Genomic DNA, 21,738 nt, shown 5'->3' on the forward strand with positions numbered 1-21,738 from the left:
CAGGTGACTCCGGAAGGTGGTGATTGACTCCGCTGTCCTGGCGTCGTGAGGGAGCTTGTTCCACCATTGGGGTGCCAGAGCAGCGAACAGTTTTGACTGGGCTGAGCGGGAACTGTGCTTCCTCAGAGGTAGGAAGGCGAGCAGGCCAGAGGTGGATGAACGCAGTGCCCTTGTTTGGGTGTAGGGCCTGAACAGAGCCTGAAGGTACGGAGGTGCCGTTCCCCTCACAGCTCCATAGGCAAGTACCATGGTCTTGTAGCGGATGCGAGCTTCGACAGGAAGCCAGTGGAGAGAGCGGAGGAGCGGGGTGACGTGAGAGAACTTGGGAAGGTTGAACACCAGACGGGCTGCGGCGTTCTGGATGAGTTGTAGGGGTTTAATGGCACAGGCAGGGAGCCCAGCCAACAACGAGTTGCAGTAATCCAGACGGGAGATGACAAGTGCCTGGATTAGGACCTGCGCCGCTTCCTGTGTGAGGCAGGGTCGTACTCTGCGAATGTTGTAGAGCATGAACCTACAGGATCGGGTCACCGCCTTGATGTTAGTGGAGAACGACAGGGTGTTGTCCAGGGTCACGCCGAGGCTCTTAGCACTCTGGGAGGAGGACACAAGGGAGTTGTCAACCGTGATGGCGAGATCATGGAACGGGCAGTCCTTCCCCGGGAGGAAGAGCAGCTCCGTCTTGCCGAGGTTCAGCTTGAGGTGGTGATCCGTCATCCACACTGATATGTCTGCCAGACATGCAGAGATGCGATTCATTACATTACATTACATTTAAGTCATTTAGCAGACGCTCTTATCCAGAGCGACTTACAAAATGGTGCATTCACCTTATGATATCCAGTGGAAGAACCACTTTACAATAGTGCATCTAAATATTTTAAGGGGGGGGGTTAGAAGGATTACTTTATCCTATCCTAGGTATTCCTTAAAGAGGTCGGGTTTCAGGTGTCTCCGGAAGGTGGTGATTGACTCCGCTGTCCTGGCGTCGTGAGGGAGCTTGTTCCACCATTGGGGTGCCAGAGCAGCGAACAGTTTTGACTGGGCTGAGCGGGAACTGTGCTTCCTCAGAGGTAGGGGGGGCCAGCAGGCCAGTGGTGGATGAACGCAGTGCCCTTGTTTGGGTGTAGGGCCTGATCAGAGCCTGAAGGTACGGAGGTGCCGTTCCCTTCACAGCTCTGTAGGCAATCACCATGGTCTTGTAGCGGATGCGAGCTTCAACTGGAAGCCAGTGGAGAGAGCGGAGGAGCGGGGTGACGTGAGAGAACTTGGGAAGGTTGAACACCAGACGGGCTGCGGCGTTCTGGATGAGTTGTAGGGGTTTAATGGCACAGGCAGGGAGCCCAGCCAACAGCGAGTTGCAGTAATCCAGACGGGAGATGACAAGTGCCTGGATTAGGACCTGCGCCGCTTCCTGTGTGAGGCAGGGTCGTACTCTGCGAATGTTGTAGAGCATGAACCTACAGGATCGGGTCACCGCCTTGATGTTAGTGGAGAACGACAGGGTGTTGTCCAGGGTCACGCCGAGGCTCTTAGCACTCTGGGAGGAGGACACAAGGGAGTTGTCAACCGTGATGGCGAGATCATGGAACGGGCAGTCCTTCCCCGGGAGGAAGAGCAGCTCCGTCTTGCCGAGGTTCAGCTTGAGGTGGTGATCCGTCATCCACACTGATATGTCTGACAGACATGCAGAGATGCGATTCGCCACCTGGTTGTCAGAAGGGGGAAAGGAGAAGATTAATTGTGTGTCATCTGCATAGCAATGATATGAGAGACCATGTGAGGATATGACAGAGCCAAGTGACTTGGTGTATAGCGAGAATAGGAGAGGGCCTAGAACAGAGCCCTGGGGGACACCAGTGGAGAGAGCACGTGGTGCGGAGACAGATTCTCGCCACGCCACCTGGTAGGAGCGACCTGTCAGGTAGGACGCAATCCAAGCGTGGGCCGCGCCGGAGATGCCCAGCTCGGAGAGGGTGGAGAGGAGGATCTGATGGTTCACAGTATCAAAGGCAGCAGATAGGTCTAGAAGGATGAGAGCAGAGGAGAGAGAGTTAGCTTTAGCAGTGCGGAGAGCCTCCGTGACACAGAGAAGAGCAGTCTCAGTTGAATGCCCAGTCTTGAAACCTGACTGATTAGGATCAAGTAGGTCATTCTGAGAGAGATAGCAAGAGAGCTGGCCAAGGACGGCACGTTCAAGAGTTTTGGAGAGAAAGGAAAGAAGGGATACTGGTCTGTAGTTGTTGACATCGGAGGGATCGAGTGTAGGTTTTTTTCAGAAGGGGTGCAACTCTCGCTCTCTTGAAGACGGAAGGGACGTAGCCAGCGGTCAAGGATGAGTTGATGAGCGAGGTGAGGTAGGGGAGAAGGTCTCCGGAAATGGTCTGGAGAAGAGAGGAGGGGATAGGGTCAAGTGGGCAGGTTGTTGGGCGGCCGGCCGTCACAAGACGCGAGATTTCATCTGGAGAGAGAGGGGAGAAAGAGGTCAAAGCACAGGGTAGGGCAGTGTGAGCAGGACCAGCGGTGTCGTTTCACTTAGCAAACGAGGATCGGATGTCGTCAACCTTCTTTTCAAAATGGTTGACGAAGTCATCCGCAGAGAGGGAGGAGGGGGGGGGAGGGGGAGGAGGATTCAGGAGGGAGGAGAAGGTAGCAAAGAGCTTCCTAGGGTTAGAGGCAGATGCTTGGAGTTTAGAGTGGTAGAAAGTGGCTTTAGCAGCAGAGACAGAAGAGGAAAATGTAGAGAGGAGGGAGTGAAAGGATGCCAGGTCCGCAGGGAGGCGAGTTTTCCTCCATTTCCGCTCGGCTGCCCGGAGCCCTGTTCTGTGAGCTCGCAGTGAGTCGTCGAGCCACGGAGCAAGAGGGGAGGACCGAGCCGGCCTGGAGGATAGGGGACAGAGGAAATCAAAGGATGCAGAGAGGGAGGCAGAATCAGGAGATAGGTTGGACAAGGTTTGAGCAGAGGGAAGAGATGATAGGATGGAAGAGGAGAGAGTAGCGGGAGAGAGAGAGCGAAGGTTGGGACGGCGCAATACCATCCGAGTAGGGGCAGAGTGAGAAGTGTTGGATGAGAGCGAGAGGGAAAAGGATACAAGGTAGTGGTCGGAGACTTGGAGGGGAGTTGCAATGAGATTAGTGGAAGAACAGCATCTAGTAAAGATGAGGTCAAGCGTATTGCCTGCCTTGTGAGTAGGGGGGGAAGGTGAGAGGGTGAGGTCAAAAGAGGAGAGGAGTGGAAAGAAGGAGGCAGAGAGGAATGAGTCAAAGGTAGACGTGGGGAGGTTAAAGTCACCCAGAACTGTGAGAGGTGAGCCATCCTCAGGAAAGGAACTTATCAAGGCGTCAAGCTCATTGATGAACTCTCCAAGGGAACCTGGAGGGCGATAAATGATAAGGATGTTAAGCTTGAAAGGGCTGGTAACTGTGACAGCATGGAATTCAAATGAGGAGATAGACAGATGGGTCAGGGGAGAAAGAGAGAATGTCCACTTGGGAGAGATGAGGATTCCAGTGCCACCACCCCGCTGGCTCGATGCTCTAGGGGTATGCGAGAACACGTAGGCAGACGAGGAGAGAGCAGTAGGAGTAGCAGTGTTATCTGTGGTAATCCATGTTTCCGTCAGCGCCAGGAAGTCTAGGGACTGGAGGGTAGCATAGGCTGAGATGAACTCAGCCTTGTTGGCCGCAGACCGGCAGTTCCAGAGGCTGCCGGAGACCTGGAACTCCACGTGGGTCGTGCGCGCTGGGACCACCAGGTTAGAGTGGTCCCAATAAAGACATGAAAATGTATAATTGTTTGTGTGTTATTAGTTTAAGCAGACTGTGACCAATTTATGCAGAAATCCTGTCACGGATATGTAGGGCAGGAAGAAGGAGCAGAGTCAAATGCAGGATGTGATAGTTCAGTAGGCCGAAGTTTAATGGCACTCAACACGCTAGGTGTATAAACAACACAGAGATCGCAGAAAACCCCAAAAGGGAAACAGGTAATCCAGATGAAGAGGCGAAAATACGCACGGGGCGCAGCCCGGCTTGAATCAATACTCCAAATAAGAAAATGCTGGAGCAAAATACAAAGTACAACCACACTGCCCGCTGACAATCAAAATAATCCCGCACAACACACAACCCCCACAGGAACAAACTAAATACCCCCCCCCACTAATGACAGAAACGAAAACAGGTGAGGACTTAGACAGACAAAACACAACGAACACAGAAACATAGATCGGTGGCAGCTAGTAGACCGGCGACGACGAGCGCCGCGTGCCGCCCGGCCGAGGAGGGGCACCATTTTCTGTGGATACTGTGACAAATCCAGGTAATAACGAATGGTTCACTTACTTTTTCTTGCCACTGTATACTCACTGGTAATGTATATATATATATATATACAGTACCAGTCAAAAGTTTGTCCATTGATCAGCACAGCAAATGATAAAACAGGACCATGTTTGAAATAAAAGTGGTTTTGAGCTTATGTCAGTACTGCACAGGTAAGAAAACAGTTACAGAAATCAAGAATGCAGACAGGTTCTATCTATCTGAGCTACTGTGTCCAACAAACCACCAGCTGTCGTTATGATGGGCACCTACTGACCCCAAAAAACATTTTATTATGACTTTTTTTTGTTCAAAGACATGTTTAAGAGTCTGATTGCTGTACTGTCCCTGTTACCTGTATGTGCTCGCTGTACATAACTTCCTGTGATGCAGAGAGAAAGCTTAAAGTGTCTGTTGGCAGGTGGTCTAAGGAGAACACTGTGATTTGATAAAGTGTCTGGTAGAAGGTGGTCTAAGGAGAACACTGTGATTTGATAAAGTGTCTGGTAGAAGGTGGTCTAAGGAGAACACTGTGATTTGATAATGTGTCTGTTAGAAGGTGGTCTAAGGAGAACACTGTGATTTGATAACGTGTCTGTTGGAAGGTGGTCTAAGGAGAACACTGTGATTTGATAATGTGTCTGGTAGAAGGTGGTCTAAGGAGAACACTGTGATTTGATAACGTGTCTGGTAGAAGGTGGTCTAAGGAGAACACTGTGATTTGATAAAGTGTCTGTTGGAAGGTGGTCTAAGGAGAACACTGTGATTTGATAAAGTGTCTGTTGGCAGGTGGTCTAAGGAGAACACTGTGATTTGATAACGTGTCTGTTGGAAGGTGGTCTAAGGAGAACACTGTGATTTGATAAAGTGTCTGTTGGCAGGTGGTCTAAGGAGAACACAAACTCTTGAAAACACTGCTGTTACATATCAAATACACAAGCCAATAAATTGCTGAGTGTGTGTGTGTTTCAAAAACCAATAAATGACTGCCCAGAACAAACAGAGCTGGCAGGAGTTTGGCTGGCAGTCTCTTAGCTTAGTTGTGTTTGTGTGTGTGTGTTTATGCGTACATGCTTTTCATTTTCAAAAAGGAACAATGACTGCAAATCAAACAATTACAAAAAATGTGGTGCTGCTGACAGCCTAAGGACATTCTTGGGTTCATATTTGGACAAGTTTGATGTTATTTCATATATGTGTCAGCCATTAGCTCAAATATCAGTTTACTGTGAAATGTTAAATTGCTCCTTCACACTGATGTTCATTTACAGTGAAATAACAGCTTAAACCATTTATCTTTATCTTTAGTCATGGCCCCCCAACTGAAATGATTTAGGGGAGAAAAAAATACAAAAACTCCGTAGACCTTAGTTTAGTTTAGTTTATTAATTCGACCATTTAAAAAAAACAAGCACACATAAAACGTAAAAGCCATACATGCACATGAATAAAATCATCGAGGATAAATCCACCAAATAAAGTCTGGGACTTATTTCCATTGTGGTCCTCTTGAGACAAGATGGCTGAACAAGATTGAACACAGTACGGCAGTGAAATAAGCCTTTGCAGGAATGTGCTCTCGTGCAGAATTTACAAACACAAGGTGTGGTATTTTCCACGGACGCCAAATACCTCTCCAAAAATACTTGACATTTGATAGGTAACTTAGGCAGGTTATTTGAGAGCAATACCCTATGCTGAGCCCCAATGACAAAAACAAAACTACATTTGAATTTTATGTCTATGATTATTAATTGATTCTGAAGCGGTCAATGATTCTCTAAGGATGTATACAAATGTCATCTGCGGAGACGTGTGCTGTGGAGCTGTAAGCCTACCTCTAATGCCTACCTGAAAATACCCTCAGAACTCCCATGTGCCACCTTTTAACATATTGCCTATGAAAGAAATGCCATGTTGAGTGAGTATGGATCGCTGGCTTGGTTTTTTCACAATGTAAACATTTCACACCTAAACTAAATTCCTAATATTTCATGTGGGAGTCAGTGATGTGTACTGCTGAGGTGGCGAGCAGAACACCGATGTTCTCAAGAAGAGGCATCAAAGACATTGAAGTCGGTGGCCTTGTGTGTCTGTCTGAAACACATTCAAGTGACGGCTGTGTTTCCGAGGCTTTTCAACCCTGAAGATGGCCTTAAATATCTCCCAAACACAGCATACACAACTCATTACTTTCTACGCCACCTAACATTGATGTGGTTGATTAATGTGAATTTCAACTAGATAAGATGATTATTTAAAATAGCCAAGGGCAGTATGTCATATTCAGAACCTCTGAGAGGAATGGCAACTTAAAGAGAAGAGAGAAAATATTGAGATATATGTGACATTTAATTTGTTTCAAGCAACACGGCCAGTTTGTAAAGTTTTCATCTAACAATTAGGTGTGTCAACTGAAAATGTTTTTCTCAAAAATATTCAGAGACACCTCTTACTAATTGGATATGTGATTGTATTATTTTGGGGTAATTTATTTGTCCTGCTAATTAAAATAAAACATTGAGTGGATTTGAACAGGAGGCAGACAGTAGCATAGGCATGATGCCTGGGTGAAACCATAACTGCCATTCACACCTCAGTCTGGCATTGACTGTTTACTACTCATTATAGCCAGAACTCAGTCACACACACACACACACACACACACACACACACACACACACACACACACACACACACACACACACACACACACACACACACACACACACACACACACACACACACACATGGGCTAGAGATCTGTGTAGGACAAAAACAGTGGGTAGAGTTAACTATTTGTTTTTGACTGAAATGAGCCATCGTTTTAAAATCCACTATTCATGAATAAACTGAGCATTCTGAATCGAATTTTCTCCACCCCTCATGGGGAATACAAAACAGACATGCCAAGTATCATACCCTAGAGACTAGCCTTGAGGAACACTGTGGTTGGAACATCTTGTAGAGCAGTCTACAGAGGCTCTATAGACTAGCCTTGAGGAACACTGTGGAACATCTTGTAGAGCAGTCTACAGAGGCTCTATAGACTAGCCTTGAGGAACACTGTGGAACATCTTGTAGAGCAGTCTACAGAGGCCCTATAGACTAGCCTTGAGGAACACTGTGGAACATCTTGTACAGCAGTCTACAGAGGCCCTATAGACTAGCCTTGAGGAACACTGTGGAACATCTTGTAGAGCAGTCTACAGAGGCCCTATAGACTAGCCTTGAGGAACACTGTGGAACATCTTGTATAGCAGTCTACAGAGGCCCTATAGACTAGCCTTGAGGAACACTGTGGAACATCTTGTAGAGCAGTCTACAGAGGCCCTATAGACTAGCCTTGAGGAACACTGTGGAACATCTTGTAGAGCAGTCTACAGAGGCCCTATAGACTAGCCTTGAGGAACACTGTGGAACATCTTGTAGAGCAGTCTACAGAGGCCCTATAGACTAGCCTTGAGGAACACTGTGGAACATCTTGTAGAGCAGTCTACAGAGGCCCTATAGACTAGCCTTGAGGAACACTGTGGAACATCTTGTAGAGCAGTCTAGAGGCCCTATAGACTAGCCTTGAGGAACATCTTGTAGAGCAGTCTACAGAGGCCCTATAGACTAGCCTTGAGGAACATCTTCAACAGGTGGTTCATGTAGAGCAGGCCCTGCCAGAGGCTTGGTTGAAATAAAACTTGGAGCAATACTCCCCCCTAGTGGCTCAATATAACACTACTGGTTGAGGTTGAATAGTGGACATTGGGGGGAGGAAATATTAGCTCGATTATCAACAAAACTGGAAGGAATTTTTGGAAGGAATTAAAATAAAGCGATGGATACCAAATGATGAAACCTTTAGAATTGTTGGTGGAATAACGGCCTCATTGTGAAAATTACATTTGACCTGTGAAAAGACGGACACACCAGAAACGATACATGAACATATGTTTAATGTACAATTAATTACTCCCCAAAATTCCCAACAATAAAATCAAGTCTCTAAAATGCAGAATCAAACCCCATAATGCATATGGCTACCTGTTTGGGATGGTTTGATATGTCTAGCACTTAAACCACAGGAATGAACATGAAAACAAAACATTTTCAAATAACCTAGCTTGTTAAACGGCCAAAAACCTGCTATATTATGACGTGTGTAAATCAAGGTGTTGGTCTTTATCTGGTTCCAACCATTGTGCAGAGATGTTGAATGAAGTAACTCAATACTAATAACTGTATAGAGTAAGGCCAATGAGGCGAGGTTACAAATCTGGAATGGACACACACCAAGTTGATATCACAAAGCGAAGGACAATCATGTAACAATAACATGTAAAACCATCTTAAACGCATCGACAACCATTCTATTCTACGCTTATAGACATCTTTCAAATGAGTCTCATCAGTAAACTTTCCCGTAGTACTTCTTACAACACATATACCATTATTATTATTGTTTGTGGGGTCATCGTCAGCTCTGGAGGAGTCATCGTAAAGCCCCTTAGCTCCTCCATTACCAGCCGTGGGAAGGAAGGAACCAAATAGTTGAGATACTTAGGGTGCGTCCCAATATCTACTTTCTCCTGAATAATGCACTCTTTCACTATTTCCCATAAAGCATTGGATTGGTGGAGGCATGGGCTAGAGGGAGTTTCCAACCTAAAACTGGTAATTTCCTTTCAAATCAGTGAAGAGAACAAAATGCACCCTTAGAGAGAAAGGAGATGTGATTGGGACATAACTATAGTAAATACGTTCCAATGGGGTTATGGTAAATGCAATGGCCCTGAAGCAATCGCATGACATCTCCCATATTCAGTGACCGGAGTGGACTAGGGCTTAAGAGTCTCTCCTGAGTACATGACCTGATCAGGAAAAACTCTGGACCCTAGTTATAGGCTTTAAGGTCCAGAAGTTTCAGGGTGAGACAATAACAGAAAAGGACATTCTACAGGTTTAGGTTCTAACCAAGCCAGATAGTGACAAGAGGACGACACTACCATGGACTATAGACACTAGTCATTAACACGATGATTGTAGTATAAACATTATGATCAAGTAGTTTATTTCCAACATTCTTTTCAGTAGATTTCTTGGAAATTAATTGACATCCCTCTCTAAATCTCCAAGGAAAATGCTGTTGGACGTTCTGAAGAACAGTGTTTTAGTCAGCTCTGAGAGGGCAGCGGACACACACCTCTGATAGGGAGCACTGGCCTGGAGGACGCAACACTAAAGGCCATAATGGACTCATTGGATATCGGACATTATTGTGGCCTCTCCTCTCCGTTGCTGGCGGCTGTGTACATCTCTCCTTCCATTGCTCCCCTTCCCATGAGGCAGTGGGGTGTTCCAGAGAGGAGCAGTGGTATAGCAGAAGTCAAACTCCCATCAACTCCACATGATCTTTTATTCATTTATCATATCCATGATCACAATAAATCACTTTCAGACAGTAGAAAATACAAAACAACCTTTTTAAAACAAAAACAAAGTGTGTCCTCGGTTTAGTGAGGGCACAGCTGGCAGGGATCGCTGAGATTAGAAGGCAGCACTTGGAAAGGAGGTAAAGAGTCAGTCGGCATCAGGGTTCGATTGGTCTAGTTGGGTCGGTCCTCTGAATGTGATTGGCTGGGGTTGACGGGACCCTCCTGTCGATTGGGGCTGGGGGTGTATGGAGGCGGGGCCTCGCTTATGATGCTGGCAGAGTCTTCACCCTCAAAGAGAGGGGGAGGGAGAATGGGGAGAGGGGCGGGGCGAGATGCGTCGACGTCGTCGCTCTGGGCAACCTCGCTGTACGGAGGAGGCTTCAGGTCATCCGCTGTGGGGTCAGAGGTTAGAGTTCAGTAAGCAGAAATACAGGAACTGAAGTGAATGTCGAGTGCCGTCAACAGGGAAAGCAACTAAAGAATGTTAGCTTGGTAGGCTGCACACTACAGGGACTTCAGAAAGTATTCAAACCACTTAACTTTTTCTACATTTTGTGTTACAGCCTGAATTTTAAATTTAGATTTTTTTGTCACTGACCTACCTACACGCAATACCCCATAATGTAATTATGTTTTCTGTAATGTTTACATATTAGTCAATACATACCCAAACCCTTTCTTATGGCAAACCTAAATAAGTACATGAGTGAAAAGTTGCTTAACAAGTTCCATGGACTCTGTGTGCATAGTATTTAACATGACTACCTCATCTCTGTACGCCACACATACAGATCATTCAGGTCACTCAGACAAGCAGTGAATTTCAAACAGATTTAACTACAAAGGGAGGTTTTCCAATGCCTCGCAAAGAGGGGCTGGTAGATGGGAGAAAAATAATATAAATAAATAAATAATATAAATATATAAATAAATAAATATATATATATAAATAAACATATATCCCCTTTCGAGCATGGTGAAGTTATTAATTACGATTTGGATGGTGTAGCAATACACCCAGTCACTTCCCAACTCAGTTGCCGGAGAGGAAGGAGACCACTCAGGGATTTCACCATGAGGTGACTTTAAAACAGTTAGAGTTTAATGGCTGTGATAGGAGAAAAAGAGAGGATGGATCAACATTGTAGTTACTCTACAATACTAACATAATTGACAGAGTGAAAAGGAAGCCTGTACAAAATAAAACCTTTTTTTGACCAATCGATTGGTTGAAATGTTAAAACGTGTATTTTTGAGGGGTGAAGCTGTCTTTAATACGGCAGACACAGTCACTGAGGGTGAGGTGTTGGCAGGTGATCTAAGCACTAAAGATCTAAGTCCCAGTGAAGCCAAGCAGGGAAGTCCTCCTCCATTTTAAAATGGGGCTAGCTACTACAGGTCAATTTCTTGACCTCCTTTGTTCCTATAGTGTTGTGTCTCAACAACAACAAAAATGGTCAGGTTCCACTAATGGAATCACACAGGAGTGGACAGGTGGAAAAAAACTGCCTCTTTAGCATCGGTTTAGAAAAAAAACCGTTGGCATCGGTTAGTTGTGAAAATTATTTAAACTGACAAAGACCATCCGGATCTAAATAATGGTGTCATCACTAAAGAGCCCTTCTGGGACTTATCTTTTTGTGCCCAGCTCTGTTAAGTCTGGATGTGCATAATCACTCTTTTCAACAGGGGTAGAATACGCCCCCTTTGGCAGCAGAGTGGTTGTGACGGGGTTAAAACAAGCCTGTTGTCAGTGGTACCACGGAGCCAGCCAAGCAGGGCTATTATCCTGGGAGATGTGCGCCTTTTCTCTCCTGGGTTATGTTCACTAGGAACCAAACTGAAGCAAACAGACAGAAAAGGGAAGGAACTACCTAAACTTGTCCAAAAAGAAAAGCTGTTTTCTGATGCACAATGTTTTGCTACGGTATGCACTAATGAATAAGACCCTGTTTGGCCCCCTGCTCTCTAAGGCCGCCTCAAAGCCCCCCTGCTCTCTAAGGCTGCCTCAAAGCCCCCCTGCTCTCTAAGGCTGCCTCAGGGCTCAAGCCCCCAGGTGCAGCCCCTTCTTAAGACAAGTATGACCGTAGGTGGTGTTTCTTTTATCCATTTCCTGCAGAGCCATCTTCTCACCTAACCATATCCTGTGTCTGTGTCTTACCTCCGGAGACAGCTTGGTATGGAGGTGGCATGTCCAGGTGAGAGAAGGATACTGCTGCCGGGGGGAGTGAGGCAGAAGACTCGCCCACTGATCCCTCATCCTGAACCCCATACCAACTGGGCCAGATAGACGTCTGGGGAGAGATGGAGAGAGAGACAAAAACAGGAATTTTTACCACATATACACATAGACACACTGAGTGTACACACACACACACACACACTTTTGGAGCGTGACAATGAAGATAGAATCTAAAGCTCACTAGTGGGTAAAAGAGAATCTACACCCTGCATCTCCATCCCAAATGGCTCCCTATTCCTTACTTAGTGCACTACTCTATGGGCCCTGGTGGTCATTTGAGACACAACCTCTGGTCTCCCCCTGGCCTCTCCCCCCCACCCTCTGGTCTCCCCCCCCACCCTCTGGTCTCCCCCTGGCCTCTCTCCAGGGACCTTTCAGGGGGGCTGCTGCTGCCTGTCTGCGGGAGTTATGGATGGCTCTGGGGCCTCCTCGCTGCACATTCCATTAAAATCTAAACAGGGAGCATCATGGTTTAGACTAGAAGCCTAAAGGGAGATAAGAGGAAAGAGAAGTAGGGGGAGGAGAGCCAGAGGGAGATTGAGTCAGTGAAGACCAGCAGGTCATTAAAGCTAGCTCACTGGGGTGCGGCTGAGAAGGATGGAATCACAGGGTTACCGCGCTCAATTATACTTGGGTTCTGTTCTGTCCAGAGCACACAACTACATTCTAATTCCAGCCGAACAGAACTGTGGGGGTTGTTTCTCCTCTACAATGACCTAGTTACTTGAGCTTGGTTACCTAATAGAGCCGTTTCAGGTCCAAACACAGTAACAGAATCCAAGCCAGAAGTGGCTTGTGTGTGCATTGTCTCCAGCATCTTCAAATCAGATGAATTGTAAAGCAGCTGCAGTAATGTCATTACTGGGGGAAGTTTCCTAGGAGAGCTAGCTCGAGGCTGGAATCGCCTCAACCACAACAGGCCTCATTCTTAGAATGGAGACATTTCCACTATGAGAAAGCTACTCCTAACACTATAAATAGCCTAAAACAAAGGCACCTATACTGACTCAGTAAATGGCAGGGACTGCAATAAAGCATAATTGGTATGGTGTGTTATGGTGTGCACGTCGAGCTAGTTAGAAGACCATTTACTCTGAAAGTAGTCTAACGACTTGGGGCCCTGACAAACTTTGAGATGCTTGTTTGAGTCCTTCAAGCACTATTTCTTAGCATAACACTGCTCTCTCCAGCCAGTCAATTAGAAGGATGGCCTAGGCCAGGCTAGTATGGAACAGATTTGAGCACTATTAAAAAGTAGGCACAGCAGAGTCAAGTTGGAGAGAAAGATGACGAATGTGTTCCCTCAATGTTGGAGCCAGGGTCCCGATTCACGGAGCCAGGGTCCTGATTGGGGCGGCAGGTAGCCGACTGGTTAGCGCGTCGGACTTGTAACCGAAAGGTTGCAAGATCGAATCCCCAAGCTGACAAGGTAAGTATGTTCCTAGGCTCAGTGGGTTAACTGCCTTGTTCAGGGGCAGAACGACAGATTTGTACCTTGTCAGCTCGGGGATTTGAACTTGCAACCTTTCGGTTATTAGCCCAACGCTCTAACCACTCGGCTGCGCTGCCGCCCCAAGATCAGGGGAACTATTATGGCTCGCCTCTTCTCTGGAGCTCTTCTCTTTCCATGTCAATTTTAGCTGTTCCTATTGGCTCAAAGACTTTCACAGGCTTTTGTTAGATTTGACAAGTGCTGTACAGTCACCCGTAGACAAACCAACTCCAACACTGGCTCTCACACATTCACTGTAGCCCTTACACTGCTTCACACAAGTTCTGAGGCCTGCCAGAGCACTGACGTTTTAGCAGTACCAGTCAAATGTTGACACATTTACTCAATCCAGGGTTTTTATTTTTACTATTTTCTACAATGTAGATTAATAGTGAATATAAAGACTATGAAATAGCACATATGGAATCATGTAATAACCCCAAAAAGTGTTACCCAAATAAAATATATTTTTATATTTGGGATTCTTCAAAGTAGCCTCCCTTTGCCTTGACAGCTTTGCACACTCTTGGCATTCTCTCAACCAGCTTCATGATGTAGTCACCTGGAATGTATTTCAATTAACAAGTGTGTCTTGTTAAAAGTTAATTTGTGGACATCCTTTCCTTCTTAATGCGTTTGAGCCAATCAGTTGTGTTGTGACAAGGTAGGGTTGGAATACAGAAGATGCCCTATTTGGTAAAAGACCAAGTCCATATTAGAGCAAGAACAGCTCAAATAAGCAAAGTGAAATGACAGTCCATCATTACTTTAAGACATGAAGGTCAGTCAATACAGAACATCAAGAACTTTGAAAGTTTCTTCAAGTGCAGTTGAAAAAAACCATCAAGCATTACGATGAAACTGTCTCTGATGAGGGCCGCCACAGGAATGGAAGACCCAGAGTTACCGCTGCTGCAGAGGATAAGTTCATCAGAGTTACCAGCCTCAGAAATTGAAGCCAGAATAAATGCTTCACAGAGTTCAAGTAACAGACATCTCAACATCAACTGTTCAGAGGAGACTGCATGAATCAGGCCTTCATGGTTGAAATGCTGCAAAGAAATCACTACTAAAGGACATCAATAAGAAGAAGAAACTTGCTTGGGCCAAGAAACACGAGCAATGGACATTAGACCGGTGGAAATCTGTCCTTTGGTCTGATGCGTCCACATTTGAGATTTTTGGTTCCAACCGCCATGTGTCTTTGTGAGATGCAGAGAAGGTGAACGAATGATCTCTGCACGTGTGGTTCCCACTGTGAAGCATGGAGGTGGTGTGATGGTGCTTTGCTGGTGACACTGTCAGTGATTTATTTAGAATTCAAGGCACATTTAACCAGCATGGTTACCACAGCATTCTGCAGAAATACGCCATCCCATTTGGTTTGCACTTAGTGGGACTATCATTTGTTTTTCAAAAAGACAATGACCCAACACACCTCCAGGCTGTGTAAGGGCTATTTGACCAAGAAGGAGAGTGATGGAATGCTACATCAGATGACCTGGCCACCACAATCCCCCAACCAAATTGAGATGGTTTGGGATGAGTTGGACCGCAGAGTGAAGCAAAAGCAGCCAACAAGTGCTCAGCATATGTGGGAACTCCTTCAAGACTGTTGGAAAAGCATTCCATGTGAAGCTGGTTGAGAGAATGCCAAGAGTGTGCAAAGCTGTCATCAATGCAAAGGCTGGCTAATTTGAAGCCTCAAAAATAAAACATTTTGATTTGTTTAACACTTTTTTGTTTACTACATGATTCCATACGTGTTATTTAATAGTTGATGTCTTCACTATTATTCTACAATGTAGAAAACAGCTAAAATAAAGGAAAACCCTTGAATGAGTAGGTGTGTCCAAACCTTTGACTGGTACTGTAAGTGCACACAAACAATTACTGATGCCCACATACATGCGCATATACGAGTGCTGAGCCATTGCCAAAATGTCAGTTTATTTTCTTTTTTTAAATAACTAATTGACTGACGTCAGTTCAATTATTTGAAATCCGTTTCGTTTTTTTTCCCTGAGCTCACAACTCTCGTTTCTCTAGAGGTGAATCAAATAAAGAATAAACTATAGGATGTTGTAGGAAATTGTAGTTTACACCAAAGTTAAGTGCAGAAAAAGTGGTATTTAACTATAATGGCAGCAATCCATTGTTCCTATAGATGCCTGTTCAAAGGTTCTTGCCCAGGCAAGCCTGTGTGGCTGGCAGAAAGACACAGAGATTAAGGGTTTCTACTAGATAGCAAGCTACAAAGTCAACATTGGCTATATCGTAAGAAATCTTGAACAAATATTAGCCTTTTGGTCTTAATATAAAAGTAAGCAGTGTGGTTAAGGTTAGGTTTAAAATAACATTTTAAGAAGATAAATTGTAGAAATAGGCGGGGTTTATGACTTTGTACCTGTGGTAACTAGTGACGACCCGGGCGGGACAGATCAAGTGGCACACGACAGGGAGCGCTTGGATTTTAATTGATAGTTGTTATTCAGCATAAATAGGATGACTCTTTAGGGACCACAGAGATAGATGGCTGGCTGCTACTGCCTGAGCAGAGATTAGATGACTTGGAATGAAATAATAAGTTATACATACATAAATAGACCTCAACTGCAATATAATATTAAACTAATGTAAATAAAGGATGGTTTATTAATAAGTGATATGCAGAAATGGACAGTCACTACCATCATCGGGGTTTTATTAATGAAATAATAAAGTCACTAACACACAAACCAAATATTTAAGTAAATTAATGTGAATAAATGACAGCTAGAGCCTAATAAGTGATAAGCAGTAACCATCTTTAATTATTTTACTATGTGTTGTTAAAGCATTCAACCCACAATGCAATTTATTGCTAAATTTTATTTGACAGCGTTATATTTTTTTTAACCGAATCCTCAAAAAGCAAGTACGTGTATTACGTGCACACACCACGCCCACTAAACAATCTGCTGTTAACCACAGGACGGGTGGGAGGTTGAGTAATGGACACAGTGAGAAAGCATCACATCCTCACTCAGTCATTCATTCACAGTGGAAAGTGACTCATCTAACCACCAAGCAGTGAGGAAAGCTAACAACTCTTCCCCCACACACTGACACACACCGCTGAAAGGGCAACCTACTGAACTCTTCGAACTAGAGTCTATAGGATATGCTTCCCTGTGTACTACTGGAACCAGAGTCTATAGGATATGCTTCCCTGTGTACTACTGGAACCAGAGTCTATAGGATATGCTTCCCTGTGCACGACTGGAACCAGAGTCTATAGGATATGCTTCCCTGTGCACGACTGGAACCAGAGTCTATAGGATATGCTTCCCTGTGCACGACTGGAACCAGAGTCTATAGGATATGCTTCCCTGTGCACGACTGGAACCAGAGTCTATAGGATATGCTTCCCTGTGCACGACTGGAACCAGAGTCTATAGGATATGCTTCCCTGTGCACGACTGGAACCAGAGTCTATAGGATATGCTTCCCTGTGCACGACTGGAACCAGAGTCTATAGGATATGCTTCCCTGTGCACGACTGGAACCAGAGTCTATAGGATATGCTTCCCTGTGCACGACTGGAACCAGAGTCTATAGGATATGCTTCCCTGTGCACGACTGGAACCAGAGTCTATAGGATATGCTTCCCTGTGCACGACTGGAACCAGAGTCTATAGGATATGCTTCCCTGTGCACGACTGGAACCAGAGTCTATAGGATATGCTTCCCTGTGCACGACTGGAACCAGAGTCTATAGGATATGCTTCCCTGTGCACGACTGGAACCAGAGTCTATAGGATATGCTTCCCTGTGCACGACTGGAACCAGAGTCTATAGGATATGCTTCCCTGTGCACGACTGGAACCAGAGTCTATAGGATATGCTTCCCTGTGCACGACTGGAACCAGAGTCTATAGGATATGCTTCCCTGTGCACGACTGGAACCAGAGTCTATAGGATATGCAGCATTTATTTTACATGTGATCATACATGACAATTTTTATTAATAAATGTGAGTGAAAGGCTCCCACTGAGGAGCCCTGAACACCCGCCAACAATGCTGGTGAAATAGACATACCTGCCAATGCCAAAATCTACCCATATTTGGCAGGTGGCGGTTGTTAAATTTAGGCCTGGGACAGCCATGCCTCAGACAGGATGGATGACAGCCATGCCTCAGACAGGATGGATGACAGCCATGCCTCAGACAGGATGGATGACAGCCATGCCTCAGACAGGATGGATGACAGCCATGCCTCAGACAGATGGATGACAGCCATGCCTCAGACAGGATGGTTGACAGCCATGCCTCAGACAGGATGGTTGACAGCCATGCCTCAGACAGGATGGTTGACAGCCATGCCTCAGACAGGATGACAGCCATGCCTCAGACAGGATGACAGCCATCCCTACAAAAACTAAAATTGGATGCCAATTCATACACAATGATATGATTATCAGCTCAGCCTGTGTTTTGTGGTCTGTCAATAACAGGGGAATCCCTGCAGGCTTTGCTACTTACATTCTGTCTCTCACACATCTGATGCAGGTAGGCCCTCCCTCCCACGATAACTATCTGCGAATTACGAGGGTTGTTGAGGTACGCGGCCAGTTGTCTCTGACGTGAGCGGTACCAGCACACGTAGAAGAAGATCTTGATGACGATGAATATGATGACCACTCTGGAAGAGAGAGAGATGAACAGTAGCAGGAAACAATGTCTTATGTTGAACTCAACGTTGTTCAAACCACAGAGTCAAGTGTATGAAAGTGAATATAAGAATTTTTTTAAAGTTACTTACATGTACCAGTACAACTCCATATTGAGATTACTAATCATCAGATCATAGTCAAAAAACAATGGTGCCTGAAACACAAAACCAAAGTGGTGTTTTAGACATTTGAGGCACTGCCCAGTGTGTGTTACTCTGAAATAAGATGGCTGAGAGAATTGTTTACTATAAACCCAAACGGAAACCATGGCAACCTCACCTCTGAAGAATAAACGAGTCCCCTTTGATCTGCAAGAGACATGTGGCACAATGTGAGCAACAGTTCAACATCCGATACAAGATATATTATGTGGCTTTAAACACCCTTAACTCTTGGAAGAGGCACTTCCATCTACAGGCTGTTATTTAGATAGTTCCCCTAAACAATGAATGTAATGTTAGCTTCATAATCCATGTAGCTAGCTAGCCTGTCAACAACTGAAAGCAAAACCAGTTAAAAAGTAGTTCACAACTTCCTCATCCTGAAAGTAGTGTGTATATATATATATATATGCCAAGAGAAACTGTAATCCAAGGTTCAGTTCCTTAGACACTAAACTTCTGCTACATTTAGTCACCCACCATAAGCTAGCAATCAATGGAAGTGATTTGGGAATGCGAGCAAATCTCCTGAAATCAATTCCAATCACTTAAGGTGATTTAGCCATTTTAAAACAAAACAAACATGCCCCCCATCACTTCCATTGATTGTTTGCTTGTGGTGGCTAAAGTTAGCTGACGTTTGTAGTGGCTGTGTAAAGCAAACTGAACCATGGATTAGTTTCTCCGGGCCCATGCACTACTTTCAGGGTGAGAAACAATCCAACATCAAATTAGAAAAGTCCAACCAACATGTTGGTTTGGTGTCTCTAATTTCAATAGTTCAAGAGTTACCGGTGGTGAGTTATTTATACAAATTGACGTACATTTGTATAGTTATAGCTGATAAAAGTTTAAGAATTAAGTTAGGATAGCCTGAACATGAGGAAGTTGGTTTAGTATCTCTAGTTTCAACAGTTTATGAGTTACGGTTGCCGATTTTATTTTATGCAAATATTTTTACATTCTAGTTGATAGAAGTTTGAAATAATTACAATTTAGGATAGCCTGACCATTTGAAAGTTGGTGTGGTGTCTCTACATTGAATGGTTTAAGAGTTACTGTGGGTTGGTTACTTTATGCTAATTTCTACAATTATAGTTGATAAAGATCTTTTAGAATTTGAAGTTAGGATAGCCTGAATTTTTTTAAAGTTGGTCTTATAGCTTAATCGGCCAAGGAGTAGTTAGCTATTTACCATGTAACCAACACTATTACTGTTCCTAATTCAAACCATGTTAATTTATGCACATTTTAAATGGTTCTAATTTAAAACAATTATAAATATTTTAAAACCCTGAATTCAAGCTCTCTAAATTGGGTCAGTCTGAACATATCAACGTTAGTTTGCGTTGATAGCTTAACCCGTTTACGAGCAGTGGCGAATCCAAATATTTCCCATTTAAGACTACGGTTTTATTAACATTTAAAATAGCTATAGTTCAAAAAGTATAACATGTCAAAATTATAAGCACAAGCACTCTAAATTGGGTCAGTCTGAACATCATCATCGATAGCGTAAACCGTGTAAGAGGAGATACACGACCAAATTTCCCAATTTTGCCCATGTAAATCCACGGCACTTTCATTGCCATTGAAATGTATTGGGAACTAATTTAAATGTTGTAGTACAAAAAGTATAAAATATTTTCAAGCTATGTAAATTGAGACAGTCTGCATATTTAGAAGATGGTTTCGTGTTAATAGCTTAAGTCGTTTAAGCGCTAGAGAGAGCAAAATAAATAAAACAGTTGTGAGTATGTAAGACATCTAGAACGGATAATGAACTATTTACTCAATTATAGTTAACTGTTAACTACAGTATAAAAATAACGACTGCCAGCTAGGAAACTAGCTAGCTGTAGATATCAAAAGCAATCTAAAGAGCAGTTAGCTAGCAAACACTTAGAAGAAAGGGTAGCTAACGTAAGTAGCTAGCTAGATACTATTTCGTTACAAACAAGAGCCAACGGTCAGTTGGCTACTTAGCTACTAAACGTAGGTAACCAGCTATTTAGTTAATACAATGGTAACGTTAGCTATATTAAGACATGAAAATAATCTGGTTTAAGTATTTGCGGCTAAACATAACTAACAACTTACCGTATCAAATTAATTTAGCTAGCTAACGTTATATCATCCGGAAACCGCTACCCAGGCTTGTCATGTTGTTTTCCTTTATCCGCCTGTGTGGTTTACAGTGCATTAGCTCATGTTAGCCAGCTAGCTTAGCATCAACGATTTAATCAAACACCGTCTGATGTTATCCTTATGCCGAGGTAATCCCACTACCTGTCAATTTCCGAAGTGTATATAATCGTTCCAAAAAAATCTGAATTTAAACACAGTTCGAAGCCCGAAAGTAAAGACGGCACTTTATTTAGCAGCCATTTGTTTCACGATCCTACCTTGACTGCTACTCACGTTTGTGCGCTGTGCTGGTCAGCGGTGAGGTAGGGGCGAAGCTCTGGCTGCGGACTGAAGTTACACAAGAAACGCCCCACATGAAACGTCATTTGCATTGCGTCACTACATACCACACCCACTACCATTGACGCCGCTTGTAACAGTGTGGAAAATACCGTACCTGTAATGAAAGATGTCGTCTCTTTGAGCTGGTGTATTTGAATTTACTCCCGATAAACCAGGAAGATTATGAAAAATACTTGTGGATTTTATAACTTTTTTTGGGGGGGGGAAACTGAACCTTTCATATTAGAAGTAACAGAAGGTGATTGGAAAACACGGTTAAAATAAAATTGTATTGGTCACATAAATATGGTTAGCAGATGTTATTGCCAGTGTAGCGAAATGCTTGACGCTGCTCCCGAGTTGCGCAGAGGTCTAAAGGCACTGCATCTCAGTGCTAGAGGCGTCACTACAGACCCTGGTTCGATTCCTGGCTGTATCACAACCGGCCGTGATTGGGAGTCCCATATGGCGGTGCACAATTGGCCCAGCATCGTCCGGGTTTGGCCGGGATAGGCAGTCATTGTAAATACGAATTTGTTCTTAGCTGACTTGCCTAGTTATATAAATAAAATAACAAATAAAATCACATGACCAGACAAAAAAACAAAAAAGGTAAGGCATGGCTGAATAGATGATAATCATCTCATATGCTAGCAGGGATACAGAAGCTTGCAGCCCACGTGAAGTCTTTCCAGAATTAATGGCAAAATACTCCTTACTTACACCACTGCCACCTACGCTGAGTAAGAACCTTCCTACCAAATACAGGGTAGTGTTACCATATGGAGCGTTACCATTGACATCCTAGAACAGTAGCACCCAGGATTCGAGATAAGCTCCCAGACGTCGTCAACATGGTGCACCACTTGAGAAAGAAGGCAACGGATCTAAGCGGACAACCATCAAGCG

At 44.3% G+C, this 21,738-nt stretch overlaps 1 protein-coding gene across 1 annotated transcript; it reads right to left on the minus strand.

Moving 5' to 3' along the window:
• Positions 1–8,253: 8,253 nt before the first annotated feature.
• LOC123731536 (uncharacterized) lies at positions 8,254–20,878 on the minus strand. Its single transcript, XM_045710630.1, has 6 exons — positions 20,782–20,878; positions 18,479–18,507; positions 18,289–18,353; positions 18,009–18,168; positions 11,911–12,043; positions 8,254–10,141 (listed from the first exon to the last, which is right to left on the minus strand). Exons 1-6 carry the CDS (start codon positions 20,861–20,863, stop codon positions 9,921–9,923), a joined length of 690 nt encoding a protein of 229 aa, XP_045566586.1. The 5' UTR covers positions 20,864–20,878; the 3' UTR covers positions 8,254–9,920.
• Positions 20,879–21,738: the final 860 nt, after the last annotated feature.

The sequence above is a fragment of the Salmo salar genome, chromosome ssa29 (assembly GCF_905237065.1).
Source record: "Salmo salar chromosome ssa29, Ssal_v3.1, whole genome shotgun sequence".
In the NCBI taxonomy this organism is placed as follows: domain Eukaryota; kingdom Metazoa; phylum Chordata; class Actinopteri; order Salmoniformes; family Salmonidae; genus Salmo; species Salmo salar.